Below are 24,192 nucleotides of genomic sequence, written 5' to 3'. Positions count from 1 at the left end.
CATACATTTGTTGTATTCTGAATCACGGATACGATCGCAGTCTAGTTCAACAACAATCATGACACATGTCAGTAATGCAACTGTTGTTTGCATATGCATGACACTGTTATTTAGTGATCCATTTACATCAATATGGTTGCAAGTTGTCGTTATATCACGTATTCTGGACATGGTTTTGATATTACGCATCCAGTTCCATCACATTGTTGCTGACCCATGATTGTAACGACGTATGTATCAAACACTGGCATGTTACCATAACCACAATCAGTAAAATGACACTCGAGTTGTTTACTGTTTTCACCATTTAATCCGATTTGTATTTTTGGCTAAATTTAAAATAAAATTTGGCCAATATTCAAAATACAGTCCCAAAATTACGTTTACTCAACCCAAACCTTTTCTTGCTACCAAATAACCCATTTTAGTTGCCAGACTGGTGTTTATTGGCAAGATATAACATTCACGCTTGTATAACCATCATTCGAGTTTGAAAAGCACTTTATATAATCTACATTCAAAGGAGAGCGATACTAGGAGGAAGCTCTCATCATGTTTCGCAATACCTTTCAGGTACAGCCTATTTGCCTCACCAAGACATCTCTTTATACCACCATCTAGTGCTATATGTTTGCTTGTCTGTTTTATGGCTTGGCGCGATAGTGTTTGTATTCTAAATCATTCCACATCTTTTTAAATATATATACCACACTGTTAGTCCGGATTTCTGTCGATATTGTACAGTATTGGGTAAGTCCTTTTTGCAGTGTCTAGCTACTCCTTTTGAATGTATATGCACTTGCTATAATCATGTCTAAATCGAGAACTTTTGGGGAAAACACGTTCTGTAGCATATATTTAAAGCAATATCTTTCAAACTAAACTACTTTATAAATTCTGACCCCTTTCTAATACATTCTGAATCCACATGGTTTGATTTATTTAGCTCAAAGCCTTTGCAAATCTGGGACAAAAAGGTTCGAAATGGTCACATCAAGCGAATAACTGATAATGATATTCAATCGTCTGTTCTTGAAATCATTGGTACAAATGTTTCGACAAACTACATTACTTGTCCAGCTCAACAAAATCGTACCCTGGGAATCAAACTTCCTTTTCTTGTTATGATTATTAAAAACTTGAAAAAGTATTTTACATTTGAAGTTCAAGTTTTGGATGACAAAAACGTTCGAAGACGATTCAGAGCCTCAAACTATCAGGTAAAAAGTGTATACTATGCAATGTGTTTTGAAAACAATAGAATGACATGCCAGGTCGGATCTATTCTAAATCATATTTCGACATTATAGTCCACGACACGCGTCAAACCATTTATATGCACTATGCCAATGCGACTTGATGATGGATGGAATCAAATTCAATTTAATCTAAGCGATTTTACTCGTCGTGCTTATGGTACAAACTATATAGAAACGCTGCGTGTGCAGATTCATGCCAATTGCCGCATTCGCCGCATTTACTTTTCCGATAGGCTGTATTCGGAGGAAGAGCTACCACCAGAGTTTAAACTCTTTTTGCCAATTCAAAAACAAAACTAGACAGCCATGACCAAATGCTTGGTGTTTGCTTATTTGGATTTATTGTTTTCAAAATGTCGGCAACTTTTTGATGAATAAATTATCAAGTATCTTGTTTGTGGTTGCTGGGTTTCAAGTTACTTTAGTTGAAATACAAACATGTCATGCAAAATTGATCTAGTTTATTTTTAAAGCCTATTCAAGCAAGCATGTCACGCTTCTTGACTGCCTTGCTAATAAACTCTGCCAAACTAGCATCACGGTGTGCAATAATGGAGGTAGCACGACCACTGCGGCCATTTCGTGCAGTTCGACCCACACGATGCAAATAGTCGATAGCAGTCTGTGGAAAATCGTACAAAATCACATGTCCTACTGGTGTGGTGTCCAATCCTCTTGACGCAATATCTGTTGCAACCATAATCATAGGTTTACCAAGTGGAGGCTTCGACAACCCTTCAACCTGCATCTCCACAACTGATGGTGACACGACATGTTTTTCATCTTCATTGCCATACATGGCTTCCAGCTTTTCAAAAGGTTCCTTTATCAACTCTGGATTAAGAAACTGTTCCAATGATTTTGTGCGGTTTTTTATCTCGGCAGAACTTGTCAATGTCACAACATCATAGGATTTGGATCTCAAGTGGTCAGACACAGTATTGCAAGTGCTACGACGGTTGCAAAATATAATGATTCGATCCGTTTCCAATACAGCACGGCGAAGAACTTCCAAAAGCATGTTTGGTTTTGTAGTGGAACTGTCTAGACGTAAAAAACTTTGATGTAGCTTGGCTTGGGTACGATGAAGATTTGGAGTAAAAACTCGTCGAAGCTCTGGAAATTCATCCAGTACTGCTAGATTGAGAGTCTTTGGTAGCGTGGCAGTGGTGAACAAAAATCTACATGTGCGACCTTGATTTTTGGAAAATGTCTTGACAGATTGAATGATGGGTTTCAAATCATCTTGAAAATTTGTGTCGAATAGTGTATCGGCCTCATCGACAACAATCAGACTGGTTTGTGTAAGAACAATGTCTTTGGATTCTGTAAAACTGGTCAGCATGCCAGGTGTGCATATCAAAATATCAATGGGTGCTGAAGACAAGGCAAACTCTCTAGCCTTGTAGTCTGAACGAGAGTGCATGCCAACAACGCGCAGTTTAGCCTTGTGGGAAAGAATCTTTGCGGTCGCAGTGACTTGAGCAACAAGATCTCGAGAGGGTACAATAATAATAGCTCGTGGACGACGTATTTTACGAATCAAAGCAAGTCCGGCAACAGATGTGATGGAATCACCGTCCGTTGTAATAGCTTCAACCGCTCTAAATGCATCATTGTTAATTTTGGCATTGATATCAGATTTGGGCAAGGACGAGGCGAATTTAAAAGGCACAGCCAATTTGAGTGTACCGGCAATTGCCTTGTCTTCCTCGACTTTAAGAACATGCATCACACTGGCAAGATATGCGGCAGTTTTTCCTGTTCCAGTTTCAGCTGCACATAATATAGCCTCATCTGTACTGTGGATGAACCTAGGAATGCACATTGCTTGCACAGGAGTGGGGGCTTTAAATTTGAGTCCTTGGGTAATAGACTCGAGCACTTTGGGATGCAGATTCATTCCCTCGAAAGTTGCCGTATCAATCATGTCCTGAATAGTCCGACTACTTTTTCCCTGTCCAAGGTTGTCAATAAGCTCGAATTTTTTAGCGTGCTCGGCACGACGTTCCAGTGTTTGTTTTTTTATAAGTTGCTGATTCATGACAGCTGGAGCATTTGGACCAAGAGCTCTATCGAATAAAGCAGCGGCAGCTCTGGCCTTTGCACCAAGTGGTTTTGGCGTCTTTTGTATCACTGTTGTACTGGGGCGTTGGAGTGGAGTAGATTTTGTGGATGCTCGACCAGATCCAAATCTAGGTAAAGTGTTGGACTTTTTGCGACCAAATCTAGCAACTGGGTCACTGCCTGCTGATTGAGGAGTGGCATTCACTATATTGCCATACTCATCGTACTGATCACGTTTACTTCTGCCCAGAAATGAACGAGAAGCCTTGGCTATTGTGCTTTTATTAGAGACTTGATCCTCGTTACTATGCTTAAACTGAGCACCAACCCGAGACTGAGATTTGCGCTTTGAGCCATTGTAAAGATCAGTATCGTATTTACCGCCAAAATGAGATTTTGAAGATGATTTAGATTTGGATGCAGTGTTTGAAAAGGTAGACTTGAGTTGGTCCAACCTAAGACGAGCAGGAAGACGAATGTTGCGATCAAGACCAGCGCCGCTTCGTTTGGGAGTTTTCCCCTTGGATTGATGTTTTCCTTTACCACCATAAACTGGAGGTTTGTGTTGACGAGGGTATTTTGTAGAAAAAGTAAAGCTAGAAGCAGACCGAGTAGGTTTGATGGACATATGCAAACGACTATTGGCATGAAACGATCTGAATGCAATATATTTATAGGGTGGATTATGGCGGAAAAATGATCCGGAGCGAACAGATAGCTTAATATAAAAAGATTGAGAGCAAATCCTAAACATTTTAGAGTCTATATCCGAGTTTTATATATGCAGTTCGTGACGAGGCTCAGTAATCGCAGAAAAACAATTACAAAACTTGACTGAAATAAAAAGTTGTAAAATAAAAACACGACAACTGATCGTTGTCGATCCAAACGGGAACGCGCTGAAACCATTCGGTATAACTTGATATTGATTAAAGCAGCTGCGCAGCTGCAATGGTTAGCTTACAACGGCCTGCTTGGAAACCACCCGCCCTTGAACCATTGAGAACAAAGTTGCTTATAAAGAGGTCATTGACATTTTAAATCTAGTTTCGCTTACATTCATCGTACAAGTGGATTTTTGGTTCTTCTATTACGTCACGCAAGAGTTTATCTTTCAGATTAAATCGAATCTATCGAATACTTTTATTATCATTGTATGGTAGAACTCATTCCAGAAAGCATTCCCGACTCCTCGTCATGGGCAGATGCTCTTCCACAACCGCAGGGGTTATATCTTCCAGATATGGAAAAAGATGCATGTGGTGTTGGGTTTATCTGCCACATTAAAGGCTCTGCTCACCACTCCATCATCAGCGATGCTCGTGGTATTTTATGTAGTATGGCTCATCGAGGTGCTGTGGGTGCCGATGCAAGAGATGGTGATGGTGCTGGACTCATGTGTTCTATTCCTCACTCGTTTTTCGCTCATCAGGTACGAGTCTTGTCAACTCCAGATAGCAGCGGATCTACTCAAGCAACCGCCAGCTATTCCCATCCTGCCCGGCTTCGGCATTTAGCCAGCACGGACTTTGACCACGAACACGATGATATTGGACCCATTCATGTCAACACCACTGGGACCATCGAGCTGCCTTCTCCTGGCCAGTATGCTGTTGGAAATGTCTTCTTCTCTCCTGATGATCGTACTTGCAGACAGGGTATTGCCCAGTTTGAGCAGATTGCTCGAGATCTTGGCCTGATCGTCCTGTGCTGGAGATCTGTTCCTAGAAACTCTCAGATTTTGGGTCCTGTTGCTCGATCAAAAGAGCCCACTATTCTACAGCCATTTGTAGTGCTTGCCGACGATCCGCTCTCTCCAAACACTTCGTTTCGCCAGCCCAAGATCTCTACTGTCGATTCCGCTCTGGATGATGACGCTCTTTTTGCACGCCAACTTTATCTTCTCAGAAAAAACGCTACGCATGCTATTTCCCAACGCAAATCATTCTATATCTGCTCCTTGTCTACAAAAAACATTGTCTACAAGGGTTTACTGGCTCCTTCTCAAGTATATCCATATTTCACTGATCTTGCTGACCCCTTGTTTGCCTCGTATTTTTGCTTGGTTCATTCAAGATTCTCCACCAACACGTTTCCCTCTTGGGATCGTGCTCAACCCATGCGTCTGTGTGCCCACAACGGTAATCGTATATATTCCCTGTATTCTTGTACAGATCTGTTGCTGATCTACTTTGTGCATGCATATTAGGTGAAATCAACACTCTCAGAGGAAATAAAAATTGGATGCGTGCTCGCGAGGGCATCATCAGATCTAAACGCTTTGGCTCTCAGCTTGAATCGCTCTACCCAATTGTTGAAGAAGGTGGCTCTGACTCGGCTGCATTTGATAATGTGTTGGAACTACTGGTCATGAATGGCGTACTGACCCTCCCTGAAGCCGTCATGGTATGTATAAATGTGTATTGATTTCAAATTAAAAGTTTATATCACTGAATTATATACTCTAGGTAATGATTCCAGAAGCTTGGCAAAATCAACCTGATATGCCTCCGGAAAAACGTGCGTTTTATCAATGGGCCGCATGTCTAATGGAACCTTGGGATGGTCCTGCACTTTTTACATTTAGCGATGGTCGTTATGTGGGTGCGTCGTTGGATCGCAATGGTCTTCGTCCGTGTAGATTCTACATCACCAACCAAGACATTATGATCTGCGCATCGGAAGTCGGCACAATTCCTGTCGATCCCGAAACGATTGTCAGCAAAGGTCGACTACAACCAGGAAAGATGCTTCTTGTAGATACTGTTGAAGGTCGAGTTGTAGAAGATACAGAGCTAAAAAATACCATAGGCAGTAAACGTGATTTTGCCAAGTGGGTGCGCGACTACACTATTAATATGGCAGACATCAGTCTATGGGCTAATCAAGGTGGAATCAAGCGTACCCATCGTTTAGATGAAACCACTGTAACACAGGATAAGCGCATGTTGGCTTTTAATTTCACACTTGAACAGTTGACAACAATAGTATCAATCATGGCAATAGACGGAAAAGAACCTCTTGGATCCATGGGAATCGATACACCTCTTGCATGTCTATCGCACAATCCCTGCACAATCTATCAATACTTTAGACAGCTTTTTGCTCAGGTTACAAATCCACCCATCGATCCCATCCGCGAGGATATTGTCATGTCTCTGTCATGCTATATTGGACCTCAGGGCAACATTTTAGAGTTGGATCCAACTCAGTGTCATCGTATCCGACTTTTATCGCCACTACTGTCAATTGAAAATATGGAAGAAATTAAAGGATTGCAGGCTTATAAACCCAACTGGCCCGTTACTATCATTGACATTACGTTTGAAAAGCAAGAGGGAGTTGCTGGCTACATGCGTGCTCTTGACCGTTTCTGTGCTCAAGTTTCTCTTGCTATTCAAGAAGGTGTTAAAATTGTGGTTTTGTCTGATACATTTGTTGCTGTGGATAGAGTCCCGGTTTCAGCTCTAATTGCTCTTGGTGCAGTACATCACCATCTCATTCGCAACAAACAGCGTTCCAAAATTGCTTTGGTGGTAGAAACAGGCGAGGCACGCGAAGTTCACCATTTCTGTGTGCTGCTGGGGTACGGCGCTGATGCGATTTGTCCCTATCTAGCACTCGAGTCTGTGCATAAACTCGCTCGTGATGGACTTCTTGCCATGAATGGAAAATCGCTTAATGGTATCACACCAGAAAAGTTGACATATAATTTTATTAAAGCGAGCAACGATGGCATCAAAAAAGTCATGAGCAAAATGGGAATTTCCACTTTGCAAAGCTATAAAGGAGCTCAGATTTTTGAAGCATTGGGTATTGATCGACCAGTGATTACCAAGTGCTTTTCAGGAACAGCATCACGTATCATGGGTGTTGGGTTCCGTATTCTTGCGCTAGATGCCTTGACATTTCATGATAAAGCATATCCACCTCGCGACACTGTATGCCTTGAATCTCTTCCAGAAACTGGCGAATATCATTGGCGTCAAGGTGGTGAATCACACATCAATGATCCGGTTTCGATTGCATCATTGCAAGACGCCGTTCGATCAGATTCGCAAACTGCATACGAGAAATTTGCTCAGCAGGCCCATAATCAAATTAAAAACTGTACACTTCGGGGACTTCTTGATTTCAATTTCGGTAAAGCCAAGCCAGTTCCAATTGAATTGGTTGAGCCTTGGACTAGTATTGTCAAGCGGTTTTGTACTGGAGCCATGTCCTATGGATCAATTTCTATGGAAGCTCATTCTGCTTTGGCCATTGCTATGAATCGGATGGGTGGAAAAAGCAACACGGGAGAAGGAGGCGAAGATCCCATTCGGTCAGTTCCACTCAAAAATGGCGACCTAATGCGCTCGGCAATTAAACAGGTTGCCTCGGGACGATTTGGTGTCACCAGTTACTACCTATCCGATTCAGACGAGTTACAGATTAAAATGGCTCAAGGGGCTAAACCTGGCGAAGGTGGTGAGCTTCCAGGATATAAAGTATCTCAAGGAATCGCTTCCACAAGAAAGTCTACCCCTGGTGTTGGATTGATTTCTCCACCGCCGCATCACGACATTTACTCGATTGAGGACTTGAAGCAGCTGATTTTTGATTTGGGAAATGCCAATCCAGTTGCACGGATTTCAGTTAAACTGGTGTCAGAAGTCGGCGTGGGTATCATTGCTTCAGGTGTAGCTAAAGCCAATGCAGAGCATATTTTGATCTCGGGTCATGATGGAGGTACAGGAGCAAGTCGACTCACTGGAATCAAATATGCTGGTTTGCCATGGGAGTTGGGATTGGCTGAAACACATCAAACATTGGTATTGAATGATCTTCGTGGTAGAGTAACGCTTCAAACAGATGGGCAAATCAAAACAGGTCGCGATGTTGTCATTGCTTGTATGCTTGGTGCTGAAGAATGGGGCTTTGCTACAACTCCACTTATTGCCATGGGCTGCACAATGATGCGCAAATGCCATCTCAACACCTGTCCAGTCGGTGTTGCCACTCAAGATCCAGATCTTCGCAAAAAATTCGTTGGCACGCCTGAACATGTTGTCAACTATTTCCATTTTGTAGCGGAGCATTGTCGTAGCATCATGGCTCAACTTGGGTTTCTTACCATTGATGAAATGGTTGGAAGAGCAGATATGTTGATAGTGAATGATAATCTTCGAAATCCAAAAACGGCAAACTTGGATTTATCTTCAGTGCTGACACCAGCTTTTGAGTTGCGACCTGGAGCTGCTACACATCGTGTGCATGACGCAGTGAAACCTCCGCAACCACCTTGTTTAGATTCAAGATTTATTGAGCAGGCTCAACCCGCACTAATCAAACGTCAACGTACAGTATTGACTGCAAATGTAATCAATACCGACCGTACAATTGGCACAACTTTATCATACCACGTTTCTCGTATATTCGGAGAAGTAGGACTTCCAGATGCTTCAATTCATATAAAACTGCAAGGTTCAGCTGGCCAATCTCTTGGTGCTTTTCTTGCTCCAGGAATTCTACTCGAGCTCGAAGGCGATGCTAATGACTATGTAGGAAAAGGTCTTTCTGGTGGACATATTATTGTCTATCCACCCAAACAATCCATTTTTTCACCTGAATCCAACATCATTGTGGGAAATGTGTGTTTATACGGTGCGACAAGTGGAAAAGCATTTTTCAGCGGTGTTGCCGCCGAAAGATTCGGTGTACGAAATTCGGGTGCCATAGCTGTTGTTGAAGGTGTTGGTGACCATGGATGCGAGTATATGACTGGTGGAAGGGTTGTTGTGCTAGGTGATACAGGTCGGAATTTTGCTGCTGGCATGTCTGGCGGTATTGCTTACATTCTCGACACCAAAAAAGCATTTAAATCCAAATGCAATGGCGAGATGGTGGATCTTGAGGCTGTAGATGGGACGGAAGAAGCTCAATGGCTCAAAACCATCATTTCCGAGCACCACAAGCTAACTGGATCACACATTGCTAAACGATGTCTGGATACATGGGAAAAAGTGTTGCCTTTATTTGTTAAAGTCATGCCAAGAGATTATCGCGCAGTGTTAATGAAGCAGGCTCAAGCTACCTCGCTGTCGAGTACCAAAACCGTTTCCCTTCCATCGTTGCCCTCCAAAGTGAGTAACGAACCTGCTGTAGGTGACATTGAAGATGGCGTTTTAGATGAAACTGCTGCGGTAAAGAAATCTCAAGTGATTGACAAGGTTCGCGGATTTATCAAGTATCAACGACAGAGTGACACGTATCGACATCCTGAAAAACGATCCAAGGACTGGAAAGAAGTGAATGCTCGTCTATCTACTAAAGAATTAAAGGTTCAAGCAGCTCGCTGCATGGGTAAATCACTTGCTTTGAATATACGTGCTGCCTTTGACAATATTGAATATTATTTTTGCCTGTTGCAGCACTTGCTAAATTGCATCATCTATTCAGTGTATATACTAAATGTTGTTTTTGTTCAACTACTACCAATTAAAAAATCAGATTGCGGTGTTCCTTTTTGTCAATCTGATATGGGTTGTCCGATTGGCAACATTATTCCAAAATGGAATGATCTTGTTTACAAAGACCAATGGCGTGCAGCCTTGGATCGTCTTCTTATGACCAACAATTTTCCAGAATTTACTGGGCGAGTATGCCCTGCTCCATGTGAAGGAGCTTGCGTTTTGGGTATAAACGAGCTTCCTGTTTCCATCAAAAGCATTGAATGTGCTATTATTGATTACGCTTTTGAACAAGGTTGGATGGTGCCTAACCCACCACAAACCAGGACGGGAAAACGTGTGGCAATTGTGGGTAGCGGTCCTGCAGGGTTAGCAGCTGCTGATCAACTCAACAAAGCGGGCCATACTGTGACGGTTTATGATCGCAACGACAGATTTGGTGGACTGTTGATGTACGGTATTCCCAATATGAAATTGGATAAAAGTATTGTACAGCGACGAGTGGATCTACTGGCTGCAGAAGGTGTAACGTTTATTCCCAATGCGCATGTTGGAAAACGAATTTCGCCCAACGAGATCAAGCAAGCAAACGATGTCATGTTGTTGGCTGTGGGTGCTACATGGCCTCGAGATCTGCCCATCAAAAACAGGAATTTAGATGGCATTCACTTTGCAATGGAGTTTTTGCAACGCAATACAAAGTCGTTGATGGATTCGTCACTAAAGGACGGTACTTATTTGAGCGCCAAGGGCAAGGACGTGATTGTTATTGGTGGTGGTGATACCGGCACGGATTGCATAGGCACTTCGTTGCGCCATGGCAAGTATTACACTATTGACTATGAGATGCCTATATTGTTGTAGTACAACAAAGTGATGCAATACGGATTCAAGTTCACTAACTTTTCAACCCATTTCATTACTAGGCGCCAAATCCATTGTCAACTTTGAACTCATGCCTCAACCTCCAGAAACACGCAACAAATCCAATCCATGGCCCGAATACCCTCGAGTATTCAGAGTCGATTATGGCCATGCTGAAGCGGCAACCATTTTTGGTAAAGATCCACGTCAATACTGTATTCTTTCCAAAGAGTTTGTTTCGGATGGTTCTGGTCATGTTAAAGGGATCAACACGATACGTGTTGAATGGACAAGAACAGATCAAGGTGGATGGAAAATGGGCGAGGTTCCTGGCTCTGAGCAGTTTTTCCCAGCCGATATGGTGTTGCTGAGTATGGGATTTCTTGGACCGGAAAAGGAACTGATTCAGCAGTTGCAAGTCAAACAAGACATGCGATCAAACATTGTTACAATGGCTTTAGGTGATGACCACGGATCTACTCTACCAGGAGGAAATGCTCCCATGTCTGCATTAGGTGGTACGTATGCAACAAGCGTTCCTGGAGTGTTTGCTGCTGGAGACTGTAGAAGAGGGCAATCGCTTATTGTTTGGGGGATCAATGAAGGTCGACAGGCTGCAAGACAAATCGATCTACATTTGATGGGTAATACGCGACTGCCAGTAACGGGAGGAATTGAGAAACGGGAAGTGGAGCGACTCAAAGCACTCCAAGCGCATCCAGTTGTTGCTGGAGCTGGTTTAAACATGAGCGTTCATGGCTAATACGATCTTTTCAAACTATCCACACATATCTGTCACTTGGCATACAAGCTGCATTGGCCTGGTGCTTCAAAACTAAAACCAAATAAAACCACTTTAGCCTTGACAACATTTAGATCCTATATAATATTGAATTTATTCCCAACGCATCATCATCTCAGTAGTCAATGTCTTGTGTAATCTGCTTATGCAAGTGATCATCTACGCTTCAGTAACTCCGTTCATTAGCTCCTCTTGCTTGGACTCGTTAGATCCAAGCGGACCTCTAAAATAAAAGGTCGAGTCAAAATCCATTACCCATACAATACTTGTGCAATCAAATACTTACTCTCCACCAGGCACCAACTGTAATGATAGACATCACACAACACAATCCAAAATATGAGCAACATGATTGGAATACGATCCATGCAGTGAGAAGATCACATTACCATGCAGATATTGTTGCCGTTGAGAAGAAGTTGATCAAAGTGTTCCGTTCTGATTCCAGTGGAAGTCATTTCACTAAATTCTAAATGTGAGTGCTGGGTTGGTGTGGTGTAGGTTGGGTTGGACTTACTATTCTGTTACATCTTCCAACACCATGTTGACAAAATCGTCAAATCCCAATAGTGTACCAGTAAACTCTTTATCGCCTTTCATAATGACCCACAGCTTGGATCCAACACACCGATCCACGAGCTCTACATAAGGTCAATAGTGTTTTCGTGGTTAGTATAGAGTTGAAATAGGATGCGTGAATGGCTACACTGTAGATACCGAGTGGGAGGAGTTGTGCTGTTGCCATTGCGCTTGTGAAGAGTTGGTTTGAATTATAAAAACCAAATGTCAAACACTACACAACAATCACGTGAAGTCACATGAACTCTAATGAGTGATGTTTGAATCAACTCGACTATTCCATATTCAATCCTTCATTTCTTCTTGAATCTCACTAAACCACGCTCTAAACTGAATCACAAGTACTCTCTTGAATCATCGAGCCATTGATAGCAAACATCATTTTGCAGTCGAATCTTCATCCATCCACTGATAATACAAAATTATAATTAGCTCTCCGTGTTTTAGTCCATTTACGTCAATTCAACTCACCTCTGGGTTCTTTTTAAGAATCACAAAGCCTTCCAGAACTCCAGAGAGTGATAAAAACTCTTCGGTGGCCAATTCGGCGCGCTCATTATAACCTAGCAAGACTGGAGTCGAGTGTGTTTGGAATCCAGTAATGGTCTTGGGCCGACCAGCCTGTCCAACAACATCAACAGCCTGACCAACTCGCACTGAAACGACAATGTTTTTCAACGATTCATCAAGTGTCATGAGGAAGCGAGGATACATGGCTGGCACAAGGTAATACAGGAAATAGTGTGCTTTACCAAAGATAACTAGCAATAGGGTTGTTTACGTGAGTTGCATTCAAATATCAAAATCAAATATAGAATCAACTTACAGGTTTTGGTATCCGTCATGGCAACAAGAGTCACAAACAATCCAGCAACAGCAGCAGGAGAAAACATGCTTCGGTTAATAGTAAACGGATTCAGAGTAAGCGTTCCTTTACCCATATGCAGCATACCCTAAGCCCAACAAAAACCACCACATTGCATTGTCAGTATCTAAAAATAATTCAATCTGGCGTTCAAAATGCAAAGATTACCTGAGCAACACGAATGACAAAGAGATGGTTGGGTTCTTTATGATAATAGGCAGCAAGTTGCCTTAGCATCTGTGCCAGACGAGCATTGTTTGTTCCAGCACCGACTAATCCCATGGCAAAAATGGCGTTTTGTGCAACATCTGCATCGTTATCATGGGAATATTTGCTAAGAAGATCAAGTAAATTGACCAGTGGATTAGATGCGCACAAGAGACCAAGAGCCAAAGGCACGGCACGGCGAATAACAGGCTCGCCATAGTGCATGAGGTGGTTAAAAGCCCGCATAGCCATCTCAGATCCGATTTCTTCACCCATGGCAATAAGAGCAATGCCAATCACCGCTAACCCTTGGAAACTGGCATCTTCCTTTTCTGGGTCAAGATGATCATTACAATGATGGAGCATTTTTTGGATTTTGAGAACGTTGCCTGTGGTTGCATAAGCACATATCTCAACCATGACTTCGACTTGCTTGGACATGCCTCCTTCAATAACTTTAAGGGTTTCAATTGGAGCATCGGCTGCGTCTTGCTTACCAAGGAACAAAAGTGCCAACCCTGCACCCATGAGCTTAGCGTATGGATCCTTGAGATGCGCTTCCTCGCGTTCCATCATAGTCTGCAAAATAGTGCTGGTAATTTCCCCGTGACAAGTACCGACAAATACCAATCCAAGTGAAAGTGCAGCAAGCGATGCAAGCTCCATGCTAAGACCAGTGTCGCTTACCAGCGGAAGAAGCAGTTCGAGAACCTCTTCTCTAGCACCCCGAGCATAAGCGATTCCCAATCCAACAATGGATGTAGCACGGATAATGGCACTCGATGCGTTGACCTGTTCAGACAAGAGAGCGAGAGCAGGATCAGATTCATTCCGCACACCAGAAGTAAGCAGTCCGATTGCCAATAGGGCACCCGCCTTGATGTTGTCGTCTTGAGAATAGAGGTATTTGTCAATATGAGTAAGTCCAATTTCCACATCCCAAAGGAGAATATTTCCCAATGAAGCGGCAGCACTAAGCATTCCATGGTCTTTGTTCTTGTAGATCCAGCTGCCCTCATCGGTACCCATCATGAGTTTATCAGTACCAAATCCAGCATTTACAAATGCATTGACAAAAGTAGATGCAAGGTTCTGCTTGGCAGAATCGACATTAGCACTGGATGCTCCAGGACGAGTGTTTTCCAAATGGCTCTTGTATATATCTTCAGGAACCTTGGGTTCAAGCACATCCAGATCGCGAGCAAGGGTGATAAACTGCTCACTTAGACGGGTATTGTTAAGAATTTCGTTTATATCCTCATCGTCAACTACCAAATGCAGTTGCTGGCGAGCAAGCAAAAATGCAAGCTGCTTTTGAAGAACAGGGTTTTTGCACGACTCAAAGTCATCCTTGATCATTTCTGCGTCATTGAGTTTCATAGAAATCTGAATGGCTGATGGAAATTGATCGAATTTCCTATAGATTGCATGAGCAGTCTTGAGAATAACTACATCGTCGGGTGGAGATACATATGGAGCGCAGCTAATCATATTTAAAAAACTAAGTATCTGGTAGAGTTGAAAAAGACGGGGTATAGCAGTCTAGGGTAATTCAAAAGCCATACCTGCTAATGTAAAGACAAACACGAGCATAGGTGTCCTTGTCAACGTACTCGGCAAGCTTATCCAAAGATTCGATATCAATCAGCAAATCACATGCATCACCTTCTGCATTGTGCTTGAGAAAAAAGGGAACAATTTCTAATGCCTGCTCAACAACATAGGTAGTAGGACGATCTGACTCTTGTAAAAATGCATACTCGCCAATAAGCTCACCAGCCAAGTGGCTAAAAAAGAGGATTAGACGATTGACATACAAACCATCAATGATATCTATGCAAGAATTACCGAACGTATTCGTGGCCCCAAGATCCAGCAGGCTCGGATGAACCAGCCATGCGAAAACGCAGACTATCACGTTTTCCTTCTTCGGCATAGGACATGGCCATTACCGACAAGATATCTGCAAGAAATTTCTGCAAAAACAACCGGATATCAGCAAGAGCCCAGACAGGAGAGATTCACAAGGCATATCAATTACCCTGACTTCAGAAACGGGCCATTTTTCAAACAACTCGACAAGAATAGGATAATGAGGTCTTAAAAACTTGAGTGGTTTGGGAACCGAAGTCATTGAGCTAGTGGATGTGCGAATAAGAGTCCGAAGAGTCTCTAGTGCAGGTCTGTACAGGTCGGTTTTTTGCTCCTATACGCAACACTAGAAATCAGACAGAATCAACCAACAGATTTCTGGCATGAATCAAGAATACCTTTAGTCTTTCTACCAGCATCTCGAGCTCAGACTTTAATTGCTGATCCTCTTCTGACTTGGAGTTCAAATCAACAAAAAGTTAGTATGACATCTTCCGAACCCATGCAAAAGTCGTGGTGTTGAATGTTTATTAGAGGAGATCTCTAGCACAAGTTTTAGAATGAAACACAAGTCTGACACTACATGAAAAACAGACCAGCAGACAAGACAACAACACACAGTGCCAACAGTCACGACAGACTTTTGGAATAGTTCAACACAGACAGTCCAGACAGCATGTCATGAATTGTGGTTCTGTCTCACAAAAACAACAGATATTGCTAAACCATGACATTCATCAACGTCACAACCCTGGCACACTGCCAACAACGCAATAGTAGATTTACCAGTTCATCTTCCTCTATGGGTTTCCCATCCTTTCCCTTTTTCACAGAGTCCTTTTTATCCGTAGCAGGACTCGGCACACTGTCCTTTTTGTCCTTTTTGTCCTTGGTAGTGACAGTAGAGTCCTTGTTCTTGTCGGCAGTAGTCATGCTGTTTGGGATTAAAAAGGAAAACAATTCAACTCGACTTTTAGTGAAATTGTCAAAACTATTGAATCTGAAGATTGTTTATTTCATTCCAATTTCATTCCAATTTCATTCCATTTTATCCCAAATTCATTCCATTTTATTCCCATTTCATTCCCAACTTCATATTTATTGATACCAGCCTTGAATAGGCTGGATTGTCATTCACTGCTTAATCCTCGTCTTCATCTTCCAAATCTTCTTCATCTTCATCGTACCAAAAATCTTCATCTTCGATTGTATTCTCAACAGGTTTTCGAACTGCATAGTGCTCATCACTTGTAGGTAATTCATATCCATCGGGTATATCTCGTCGTGAAATCTCCACTTGGTTTTTTACTGCCAGACAGTATTGATCGTGGTCTTGTCTATACATGACCTAGAACATCAACACACGATAAATCATCAGAGTAAAATAGATTCTGTCATTCAACTCACTTACCCCTGCATCCACATTTGCTGGTGATGAACAGTTTGGGTCGTTGAGAAGAGATACAACGGATAATAAAATGGATTCAACAGTTTGTGTTGGATTCCATCGTTCTTCTGCTTTTTCTCCGCTACAGTTTATAAACAAAATCGCGCGGTTTAAACTAGCTTGAATCATACAAACTATCCACTATCGATTGTAGAACTACCTTAGCGGATCGTCACCTGGAGGGTGCAAAATGGATATACATATTCTTCCATCCGAATACCTTGACCACACATGTCAACCAACTGTATGACTACAAACCATACATGCACATCACTTACACGTTGGGATGGAAAAAAGGTCGATTAAACTTGAACGAAGGTGGGTTAAAGGGATAATCTGATGGAAAACACATGGTACTCTACAAACCATTGTCAGAATGAGCGACAATGTCAAAAACTAAACTACAAGACTTACTAGAAAGTATCCGCTTTCGTAAATTGTCTTGGGTGGTCCGATCACTCCAATCCTATACCAGAAACCCTAATTAAATCCAGACGGACCATATCTAGCACTTTATACTCGAGCAAGACTTACTCCCATGTAAATATATCATCATCTTTAAGGTTAATCTAATCAAACAAGAATGAGTGGGTTTGGAGCCAATAGAAATTCACAACTCCGCCAAACACAAAGCCAGGGTGATGCATTGACTACCCAATCTAGACTATAAAAATAAATTCAGTACATACATTGAATCCAGGTATAGGACAATGGCTCAAGTCTAAATGCATGTATCCATGTGATTCCAGATTCAATTATATTGACAAGGTTATTCAGTCGGGTTGATATTCAAGTAGAAACTTAAAGTTGAATACAAAAGTTGATATAAAATGACCTCTAAACTGTCGTTGTAGTGTTGCAGCTGCACTAGATCCCATTTGAACACTGTTCTTTCAATTGAGTTGGAAGCGTTGGACGTTTGAACAAAATATTACGACTGGTGACAAAGTAATGAGAAATGGAGAAAAACAAGATATTCTCGCATCATGTGTTTTACAAATATCGATGGATTTGAATCACAGATTCATGGTGTTGCTTTAGTTGTTTAAATATCAATTCACGTAAAATATAACTTGTCTTGGAATCAACAATCGTTACATGTTATTGAAACTCTTTTAATATTAAACACTTTTTATTCAAGAAATCATCTCAAGTTGTTTTTATGCTGGTCACGCAATATTCACTTGAAATATTTGGATAAAAGAAAAGTTGGAAATTGAACAACTGTGAAATGTAAACATTTGTATTTCTGTACAAGAATGAGCATAGAAATCAATCAACCAAGAGCTCAAAAAACAATATTGTCCAGTAAGATTGGCACTAAATATAAGACTTTATTATTATTCCAACTTTGGTGATTCATTTTACGTGAATATGGTTGTAAAAATCATAATACTTTGGTTGATCTTGTTTTGGTATAATATTTGGTGTTGCATTCATAGCCTAAACTAATCTACAGTTTTACAAACCAAAGATTTGTTTTTAAAATACAGTCTGCTTGATACCAGAATGTCGATTAAACATTAACTTGAAATACATATAAACCATTACATCCCTATTATAACACGCATTAAATAGTGCATTCATTTTAAACAATTCAATATGCATCTTCATCTGCTTGCTGTTGATCTTCAACCCCTGATGATGCTGCTTCTGCTGCCAATTTGGCTGCAATCGCTGCCGCACTCAGCACTTTGTATAGTTTTAGGACTGGCTTGTTGGGGTCACGCATCAACAGGTATTTGCCATCATCTAGTCCTTCACACAAGTCTCCAAAAGCTTTAACCAGTCCCCATCCTGCCCCTACATTCAAGTGAATATGTGTTGCCAAATCATCAGGCTTGTAGACCATGGATCCAAGAATACCGTGTCGCTTACGGTCTCGTGGGTTAGAACGAGATACAAATCCAAGACGAATCTGATCAGCAGAAGCCAAAAGTGACTCGATTGTCCATCTGCATAGCTTGTTGGCATTGTTTTTAAGTTCAGTCGCTACCACTGCGCCTCGTTGAGAATCTAGTTTTTGACGCCATGACGGAGCACCTCCAGCACCCGGTGCACGAGGATCAAATTCATTAAGAGATCTAATGGTAGCATAAAGAGTGTCCGACTCGGAAGCACTTGAAAAGGCAACACCAGATGGAGGTTCTGTGTCGAGTCCAGCTCCTGGCTGATGAACTGCTGCATCTATCTGTGTGCGTGCAATCAGCTTCATCTCACCCAGCTGCCATTGTCGGTATCTGTATGCTGCAGAAACCAATGCTTCTGCAGGTTCACCATGAGAAAATGGACTAGGATTGGTAAAGGTAACTCGCTCTGCCTAAAATTGAATCTAGTTAGTATTGACACGTTTAGCATTGTTAATGTGTTGGATGCTTACCTCGCGCAATACTTGCTGAGAATAGGATCGAACAATATCACCAGCTTCATGAGCCAAAGCAAGAGGACTGTTGATGTTGGTTGCTTTATCAGGCCCATCCATAGGAGCATCAGAAGCATTTTCATTGACCGTAGGCAAGTCCAAAACACCGCCATCACGCTTGTCCAAATAGACGATATTTTTTTTCTTGGTGACAATGATATCAAATGAATTGATGGAGCGAGTAGAAGCCATCAGAGCAGCCAAAACAGAGCTAGTTGTGATGATAGTGTAGCCATCTGCAGATTTTGCCAGATTTTGCAAAACAGGATCGTCAAAGGCAGTGACATTGTGATGGGTTTTTTTAGTAACAAGCAAAGGTTTTTCATTCTTTGAAGAGATGCGCTCATAGGCCTTGTCAATATATTGAACAGAGCCGTAAACGGCACTGAAAGGTTGAGATCAGTTTAAAAGCACATATTAGTAATACACATAAAAACAATGTTTTGATGCAAATAATACATTTGGATCAGCCAGTGTGAATACATGCCCTCCATATTCAACTCTTACGAGTGGAGCGTCAGCATATAAAAAAAGATAACATCATATCCAATAAAAAAAACAGAAAATTACATACATATCGACAGGAGGATCACATTGATAATACAACTTGCTTATGCGAGCAAAGTCCAATTCTTCAACAACATCCCAGTTGGGATCAACCTTGACGGAAGGTTCACGAATCTTGGCCTGGCGATCAGCAAAGCGACCGCCTCCTCTTCTGGCACCAGTAGAAGCAGCCGAGGTAGATTGTAGACGAGAATTAGAGCCAGGAACATTAGATCTTGTGGTGGCAGAGTTTGAGGTATTGGAGCGAGCAGCACCCCAAGCACCAGACTGAGCAGTAGTACGGCCTGTAGTAGAACGGAGACCTCCACGACCACCAGAAAAGGCACCTCTTGTAGCAGTGGAAGTAGGAGGACGATTGAAGCGAGAGTTGATGGTGGTAGCTCGATCCACTACCGAGAACGAAGCATCGTCATCGTAATCAGCGGAAGATAGATAAGTAAAGGCAGTAGTGGGAAGAGTATTGAGGGAGAGGATCTTCGAGTAGTGTCAGTTTCAGCAGGAAGAGACCAATCAGCCATTTTTCCAACTCGATCTGACTTGATGAACGGAGCATAAGGAATATGCAAAATAGAAGAAGGGAGAGTAGAGAGAGAAGGACCCCAATAGCCAGGGTTTTCAGAGAAGGACGAAAGAGAAAACGGAAGCAGACTCGAGTCAGTACTAGAAACAGTCATGATAATAATTGTCAAGCCAATTCATCGATTTTCTGTTTTTAAAAAAAAAGAAAATTTACCTGAGGATATTCTATGTTGCGTTGAGCAATTCAACACAATATAACTTGCTCATCTACAGATGGATTCTTCCAATTTATCGATTCCTGTTGCTGCAGAAAACCATCTCATCACCAGTGATATTCCTATCGGATATAACAATTCCACTTGTTTGATTAACTCGGACAATTATGAATTCGGCGTCAAACTCAACTTGCTTTTACAGCAAGAAGCTGATCTGGCCTTGGCTGAACAGCAGCTTAAAGCTCTTGAAAAACTCAAACTGGACATGATGATGACTGGCCCATTCAACTCGACTATCACTACTGATGAATTTGCTTTAAAGTCTTCTCATAATGACTCGGTCGCCAATGTTATTCCCAAACCACATTGGAATCCCCGCTTCGCTTCGCTTTCGTGTCCGATTGCTCCGGACATTCTTTTGCAATCCAACAGTCTTGTTTCTGAACATTCGTCTCAAAATACCAATCTTGTTGATCCAAACACTGTCGAAGATCATGCAAAAAATGTTTGGTCTGATAAACAGCTGGAAATGTATTCTTCTCTCACTGCTCTCACTCAAGAACTTGAACTACTTGAACGTCGTCAAATGAATCTCATGAACAACAATGTTTTGTCCGATTCAAATCACGCTTCTACAAATCCTCTTTCTTTGCTAAAAAATGAAAATGGTGCTGTTCAGGGCTTGATGGATAGACTTGCTGCTGCTTCCGTTCATGATCAACTTGGTCCTAATATCTTGACGCAATACTCTTCTAACCCTGTATCTACTCAAGGCGTACCTGTCTGCGAGGAAATGAGCCCAAATCCTTGTCAATCTACAGATACTACAGTTCTCAGTATTCAACAAACAAGTCCTGATTCCGTTCATCAGCTATGTCGTCACGATTCTATAGATTCCATTCAGACTCCACTGGCTGCCAACAATCTACTCAAATCTGCTGTTTCACTTGCAGAGCCCGTGTCCAATAATCTAAATCAAATGACTACTGCATTGGGTGTCGATGTTGACGAAACAAATGCCGAAATACAAGATGGCATGAATGTAAGCTTTTTTTGAAATCTGTCGTCCAGTATTCACATTCTCATATTTATTTTTTGTTTATATAGCAAATCAATTCTCAGATCATGATTTTAGAAAAGGCAAGAGCTTATGCTCGCAATCCTACAGAAATTGCACAAATTGATGGCATGCTTGAAAAACTTGTTACTCAGGCTCATGAACTGCACACTGTTGAAAAATCACTTGCTCAGTACCACAAACTACTTGCTGAGCAGCAGTCACTTCAAGCACTATTGTCTGCGACTGAAAATATTCAACTATTAAATGCAAATGACAGTGTTTTTCTTTCATCCAACGTGATGGTCACTGATATGCCAGATTCACTACCCAAATTGCCTGCCAAAAAACTAGCACATTCATTACCCTTACTAAAGCACAACATGAATCTTGAAAGTTCAAAAAGCATCAAAAAGAAACCACTTGGTCGCGCATCTACAAAAGTTGCCGCTTTACAATCTATTTCTCCTTTGGCTCATGCAACTTCCATTGCAAACATTGATCATTGTAATGCCAGTGTTTCAACAAAACACTCTGCATCTGTTTTTGATTCAAACCCCATCAAATCCAAAACCCATGGTACTTTGTTTAAAAAAACTGTCGCTTCACCATCTGCTCCGCTCACTCAAATCCCCATTGCTGACATTGAACCAGAATCCTATATAAACATGTCTATCCAATCCATCAATGACATGACAGATGTTCCTTCATCTGCCAACCCAGCCACTGACTCTTTTGTCTTTGAATCTGATCACATAAACAGGCTATTTGCTCAGCACAAGGACGAAATATACCGACGTGCAGCCGATACCATCTCAACACACGACGCCAGCCCATACTTTCTTCTTTCCGTGTTTAAAACACTGTCAAAACTGGATTCGCAGTATGCAAGAGAACGAGTGATGATTGCTTTGGATGAAATTGTGGATCAAGTTCAAGACATAAAAACTGATTCTAGTATTTCTACCAAGCCAACAATGAAATCTGTCGGCAGTCAGCAAAAAAAGACACAAGATGCCAACATAAAACTCAAACCGAATCTGCCTATCCATTCAAACTCTTTGCCACCACACTCGGTTTCCATCAACCAAGACCAACCAAAACCTTTAAAACCACGCTTATCAGACAAGTCTCAATTGCAGCAACTGATTCATCAGGCTCTACAAGATCATATTACGCAAATCTGCAATCAAGCTATTCTGTCTGCGTCAACAACTGCAAAATCAGCCGTATTTACACTACCCATACTTGAAGATCTGATGATTCAAACTCATAGTAGCATTTACTCTTATGTCAGTATGCTACACATCAAAGCAGACGGCACCACTGGTGAAGATGCACACTCTCATGCTATGAAGAGTGTTGCATCTCAGCGAAGTGCAGTTGAATCTGTGTTGGGAAAATTCAAGGGATTAAGTGTAGAAAAGTATTGCCATGAGCTTAGTAACACTGTTTCTACGTTGCTAAACACAATGTTTGATAAAGAACTCAATGGCAACAATAAGGACGAGGTTGCGTCTCAGTTTTGCACTCAACCATCATCTGAATCAACTTCAAATGTTGCGTGGAAAGCTGTTCGGAATGCAAGTATTCCATCCAACCCTACACCGTCCGCTCCATCACTGGTGCTACTGAAATCTGATTCAGAAATAGATGCTGAATGCGAGATTGATGACTTTTATGATGACACGTATGCCTCGCGCTATAACCACGAAACTGGCTCACACCCATTCGATGACGTTGAACATGATTCAAATGGTGATCAAATTGAATCAAGATCTAATCCTTCCGATATGTACACTTCCGTCAATACTGGTCTTGCTACTACAGATTACGATTGCGAGGCCAACTTAAACTACGCGAATGATGATTGCTCTGAGCTAGAAAGTGATGAAGATTACGAGGATGAATATGATGCCGAGTGTCAGCTCGGGTTTGATGTAACCGACAACAACAAGTCCAACAGCAGCATCACCTTACCATGCACTATTTCCATCAACGATGAAACTGAAATGGATAGAGAAGATGAAAGAGCAGCAGATTTACTCGAGGAAAGAGTTGAGTTGGTCAAGCAACAGATGGAGATTGATCTGGCTTTGGATGATATGATTCGAAAAGAGCATGTGGCAGGAACTTTTACAGATCTGCAAAGTCCACAGAAAATCAAGTCTGCTAGACATTACATCAACGTCGACTGCAATAATCCAATCGATCCAAATGTGATTATTGTTGAGGGAGGCAAAATTCAAAGTAAACCAAATGCGATGGTTGACAGTGTATACACTGGGTATGTGTGTTGCTTGATATGTGATTGTACAGTACGTTGAGCTTATACACTGTTTGATATAGGTCAGCACTTTAAATTCAAGGATGCACAGGTTGTAATCACTGGACTGATATTGTTTTTTACATGTCATCAGCAATTGAGCAGCAAATACAAACTAGCAGATGATGTGACAGGTATTGACAGATTGAATCAATCCATTATATAAACTGGGTTCGTAGTTCAATTTGACAAAATTGAATAAACCTTACTTTTGAATGGCATCATGTAGACTGGTTCAATCACCACTTTTTCAAACATTGAATTGGATAAATCAATCAATTACAATGTCATGATATGATAGTAACTACGTAATATATAGTTTATACTTGACTTTCACTGCATGATTTCAATCAGTCGTATATCATCAATGTTAACGCCCACTTGATGATGAGAATGTCATGCAGTATTGATTTACAAGTGCTGACACCAAATCACAATGTATTTGACAAACACATCTAACGAATATTACCGTATAATTGGTTTCAATCAACATCTACGGCCATACACACAAGAAAATACCGGATCCCGTTCGATCTCCGAAGTCAAGCTTGTGATGGCTCAGTCAGTACTGTGGTGGGGGACCACACGGGAATACTGAGTGCTGTAGTTTTTGCTAAATTAACAATCTGATCTCGTTTTGGTATTCTGGATCAAATCTCGACTTGAATCTTT

At 41.5% G+C, this 24,192-nt stretch overlaps 7 protein-coding genes across 7 annotated transcripts; 3 read left to right on the top strand and 4 right to left on the bottom strand.

Moving 5' to 3' along the window:
* The first annotated feature begins 436 nt into the window (after window positions 1-436).
* BATDEDRAFT_32931 (uncharacterized protein) lies at window positions 437-1,653 on the top strand. The gene is made up of 4 exons (XM_006676697.1): window positions 437-573; window positions 719-750; window positions 947-1,220; window positions 1,311-1,653. The coding sequence occupies exons 1-4, from the start codon at window positions 553-555 to the stop codon at window positions 1,557-1,559; spliced, it is 576 nt and encodes a 191-aa protein (XP_006676760.1). The 5' UTR covers window positions 437-552; the 3' UTR covers window positions 1,560-1,653.
* Window positions 1,654-1,737: 84 nt separating this feature from the next.
* On the bottom strand, window positions 1,738-3,954 carry BATDEDRAFT_23188 (uncharacterized protein; the record flags this gene model as incomplete). The annotated part of the gene is made up of 1 exon (XM_006676660.1): window positions 1,738-3,954. The coding sequence occupies one exon, from the start codon at window positions 3,952-3,954 to the stop codon at window positions 1,738-1,740; it is 2,217 nt and encodes a 738-aa protein (XP_006676723.1).
* A 528-nt stretch (window positions 3,955-4,482) lies between these two features.
* BATDEDRAFT_34516 (glutamate synthase (NADH)) lies at window positions 4,483-11,509 on the top strand (the record flags this gene model as incomplete). The annotated part of the gene is made up of 5 exons (XM_006676770.1): window positions 4,483-5,467; window positions 5,536-5,732; window positions 5,795-9,671; window positions 9,819-10,556; window positions 10,705-11,509. 5 exons carry the CDS (start codon window positions 4,483-4,485, stop codon window positions 11,403-11,405), a joined length of 6,498 nt encoding a protein of 2,165 aa, XP_006676833.1. The 3' UTR covers window positions 11,406-11,509.
* Window positions 11,510-11,824: 315 nt separating this feature from the next.
* BATDEDRAFT_9366 (RNA-binding protein LSM5) lies at window positions 11,825-12,089 on the bottom strand (the record flags this gene model as incomplete). Its single annotated transcript, XM_006676439.1, has 2 exons — window positions 11,825-11,906; window positions 11,962-12,089. Coding segments are annotated over 2 exons (210 nt in total), but the record flags the coding sequence as incomplete, so codon positions are not given.
* Window positions 12,090-12,299: 210 nt separating this feature from the next.
* BATDEDRAFT_15951 (proteasome regulatory particle base subunit RPN1) lies at window positions 12,300-15,904 on the bottom strand. Its single transcript, XM_006676499.1, has 9 exons — window positions 15,754-15,904; window positions 15,366-15,422; window positions 15,137-15,301; window positions 14,944-15,071; window positions 14,661-14,882; window positions 13,057-14,578; window positions 12,850-12,976; window positions 12,495-12,784; window positions 12,300-12,431 (listed from the first exon to the last, which is right to left on the bottom strand). The coding sequence occupies exons 1-9, from the start codon at window positions 15,898-15,900 to the stop codon at window positions 12,402-12,404; spliced, it is 2,688 nt and encodes an 895-aa protein (XP_006676562.1). The 5' UTR covers window positions 15,901-15,904; the 3' UTR covers window positions 12,300-12,401.
* A 204-nt stretch (window positions 15,905-16,108) lies between these two features.
* Window positions 16,109-19,604, bottom strand: BATDEDRAFT_9645 (uncharacterized protein; the record flags this gene model as incomplete). The annotated part of the gene is made up of 4 exons (XM_006676473.1): window positions 16,109-16,197; window positions 18,101-18,734; window positions 18,795-19,221; window positions 19,411-19,604. Coding segments are annotated over 4 exons (1,344 nt in total), but the record flags the coding sequence as incomplete, so codon positions are not given.
* Window positions 19,605-20,195: 591 nt separating this feature from the next.
* On the top strand, window positions 20,196-23,740 carry BATDEDRAFT_86359 (uncharacterized protein; the record flags this gene model as incomplete). The annotated part of the gene is made up of 3 exons (XM_006677029.1): window positions 20,196-21,179; window positions 21,245-23,481; window positions 23,544-23,740. 3 exons carry the CDS (start codon window positions 20,196-20,198, stop codon window positions 23,554-23,556), a joined length of 3,234 nt encoding a protein of 1,077 aa, XP_006677092.1. The 3' UTR covers window positions 23,557-23,740.
* Between the last annotated feature and the right edge of the window lie 452 nt (window positions 23,741-24,192).

The sequence above is a fragment of the Batrachochytrium dendrobatidis genome (genome assembly GCF_000203795.2).
Source record: "Batrachochytrium dendrobatidis JAM81 unplaced genomic scaffold BATDEscaffold_2, whole genome shotgun sequence".
Lineage (NCBI taxonomy): Eukaryota > Fungi > Chytridiomycota > Chytridiomycetes > Rhizophydiales > Batrachochytrium > Batrachochytrium dendrobatidis.
The sequence above is the reverse complement of the archived record's forward strand: the minus strand, read 5'-3'. Positions and strand labels throughout refer to the sequence as shown.

Coding starts and splice junctions, on each gene's coding strand:
- BATDEDRAFT_32931 (XM_006676697.1), top strand. CDS start 553: ATGTTTCGCAATACCTTTCAG. Junction 574..718: donor TGTTTCGCAATACCTTTCAG/GTACAGCCTATT, acceptor CCACACTGTTAG/TCCGGATTTCTGTCGATATT. Junction 1,221..1,310: donor TCAGAGCCTCAAACTATCAG/GTAAAAAGTGTA, acceptor TCGACATTATAG/TCCACGACACGCGTCAAACC.
- BATDEDRAFT_15951 (XM_006676499.1), bottom strand. CDS start 15,900: ATGACTACTGCCGACAAGAACAAGGACTCTACTGTCACTACCAAGGAC. Junction 15,423..15,753: donor CCATAGAGGAAGATGAACTG/GTAAATCTACTA, acceptor TTGAACTCCAAG/TCAGAAGAGGATCAGCAATT. Junction 12,432..12,494: donor TTCTTAAAAAGAACCCAGAG/GTGAGTTGAATT, acceptor TTGTATTATCAG/TGGATGGATGAAGATTCGAC.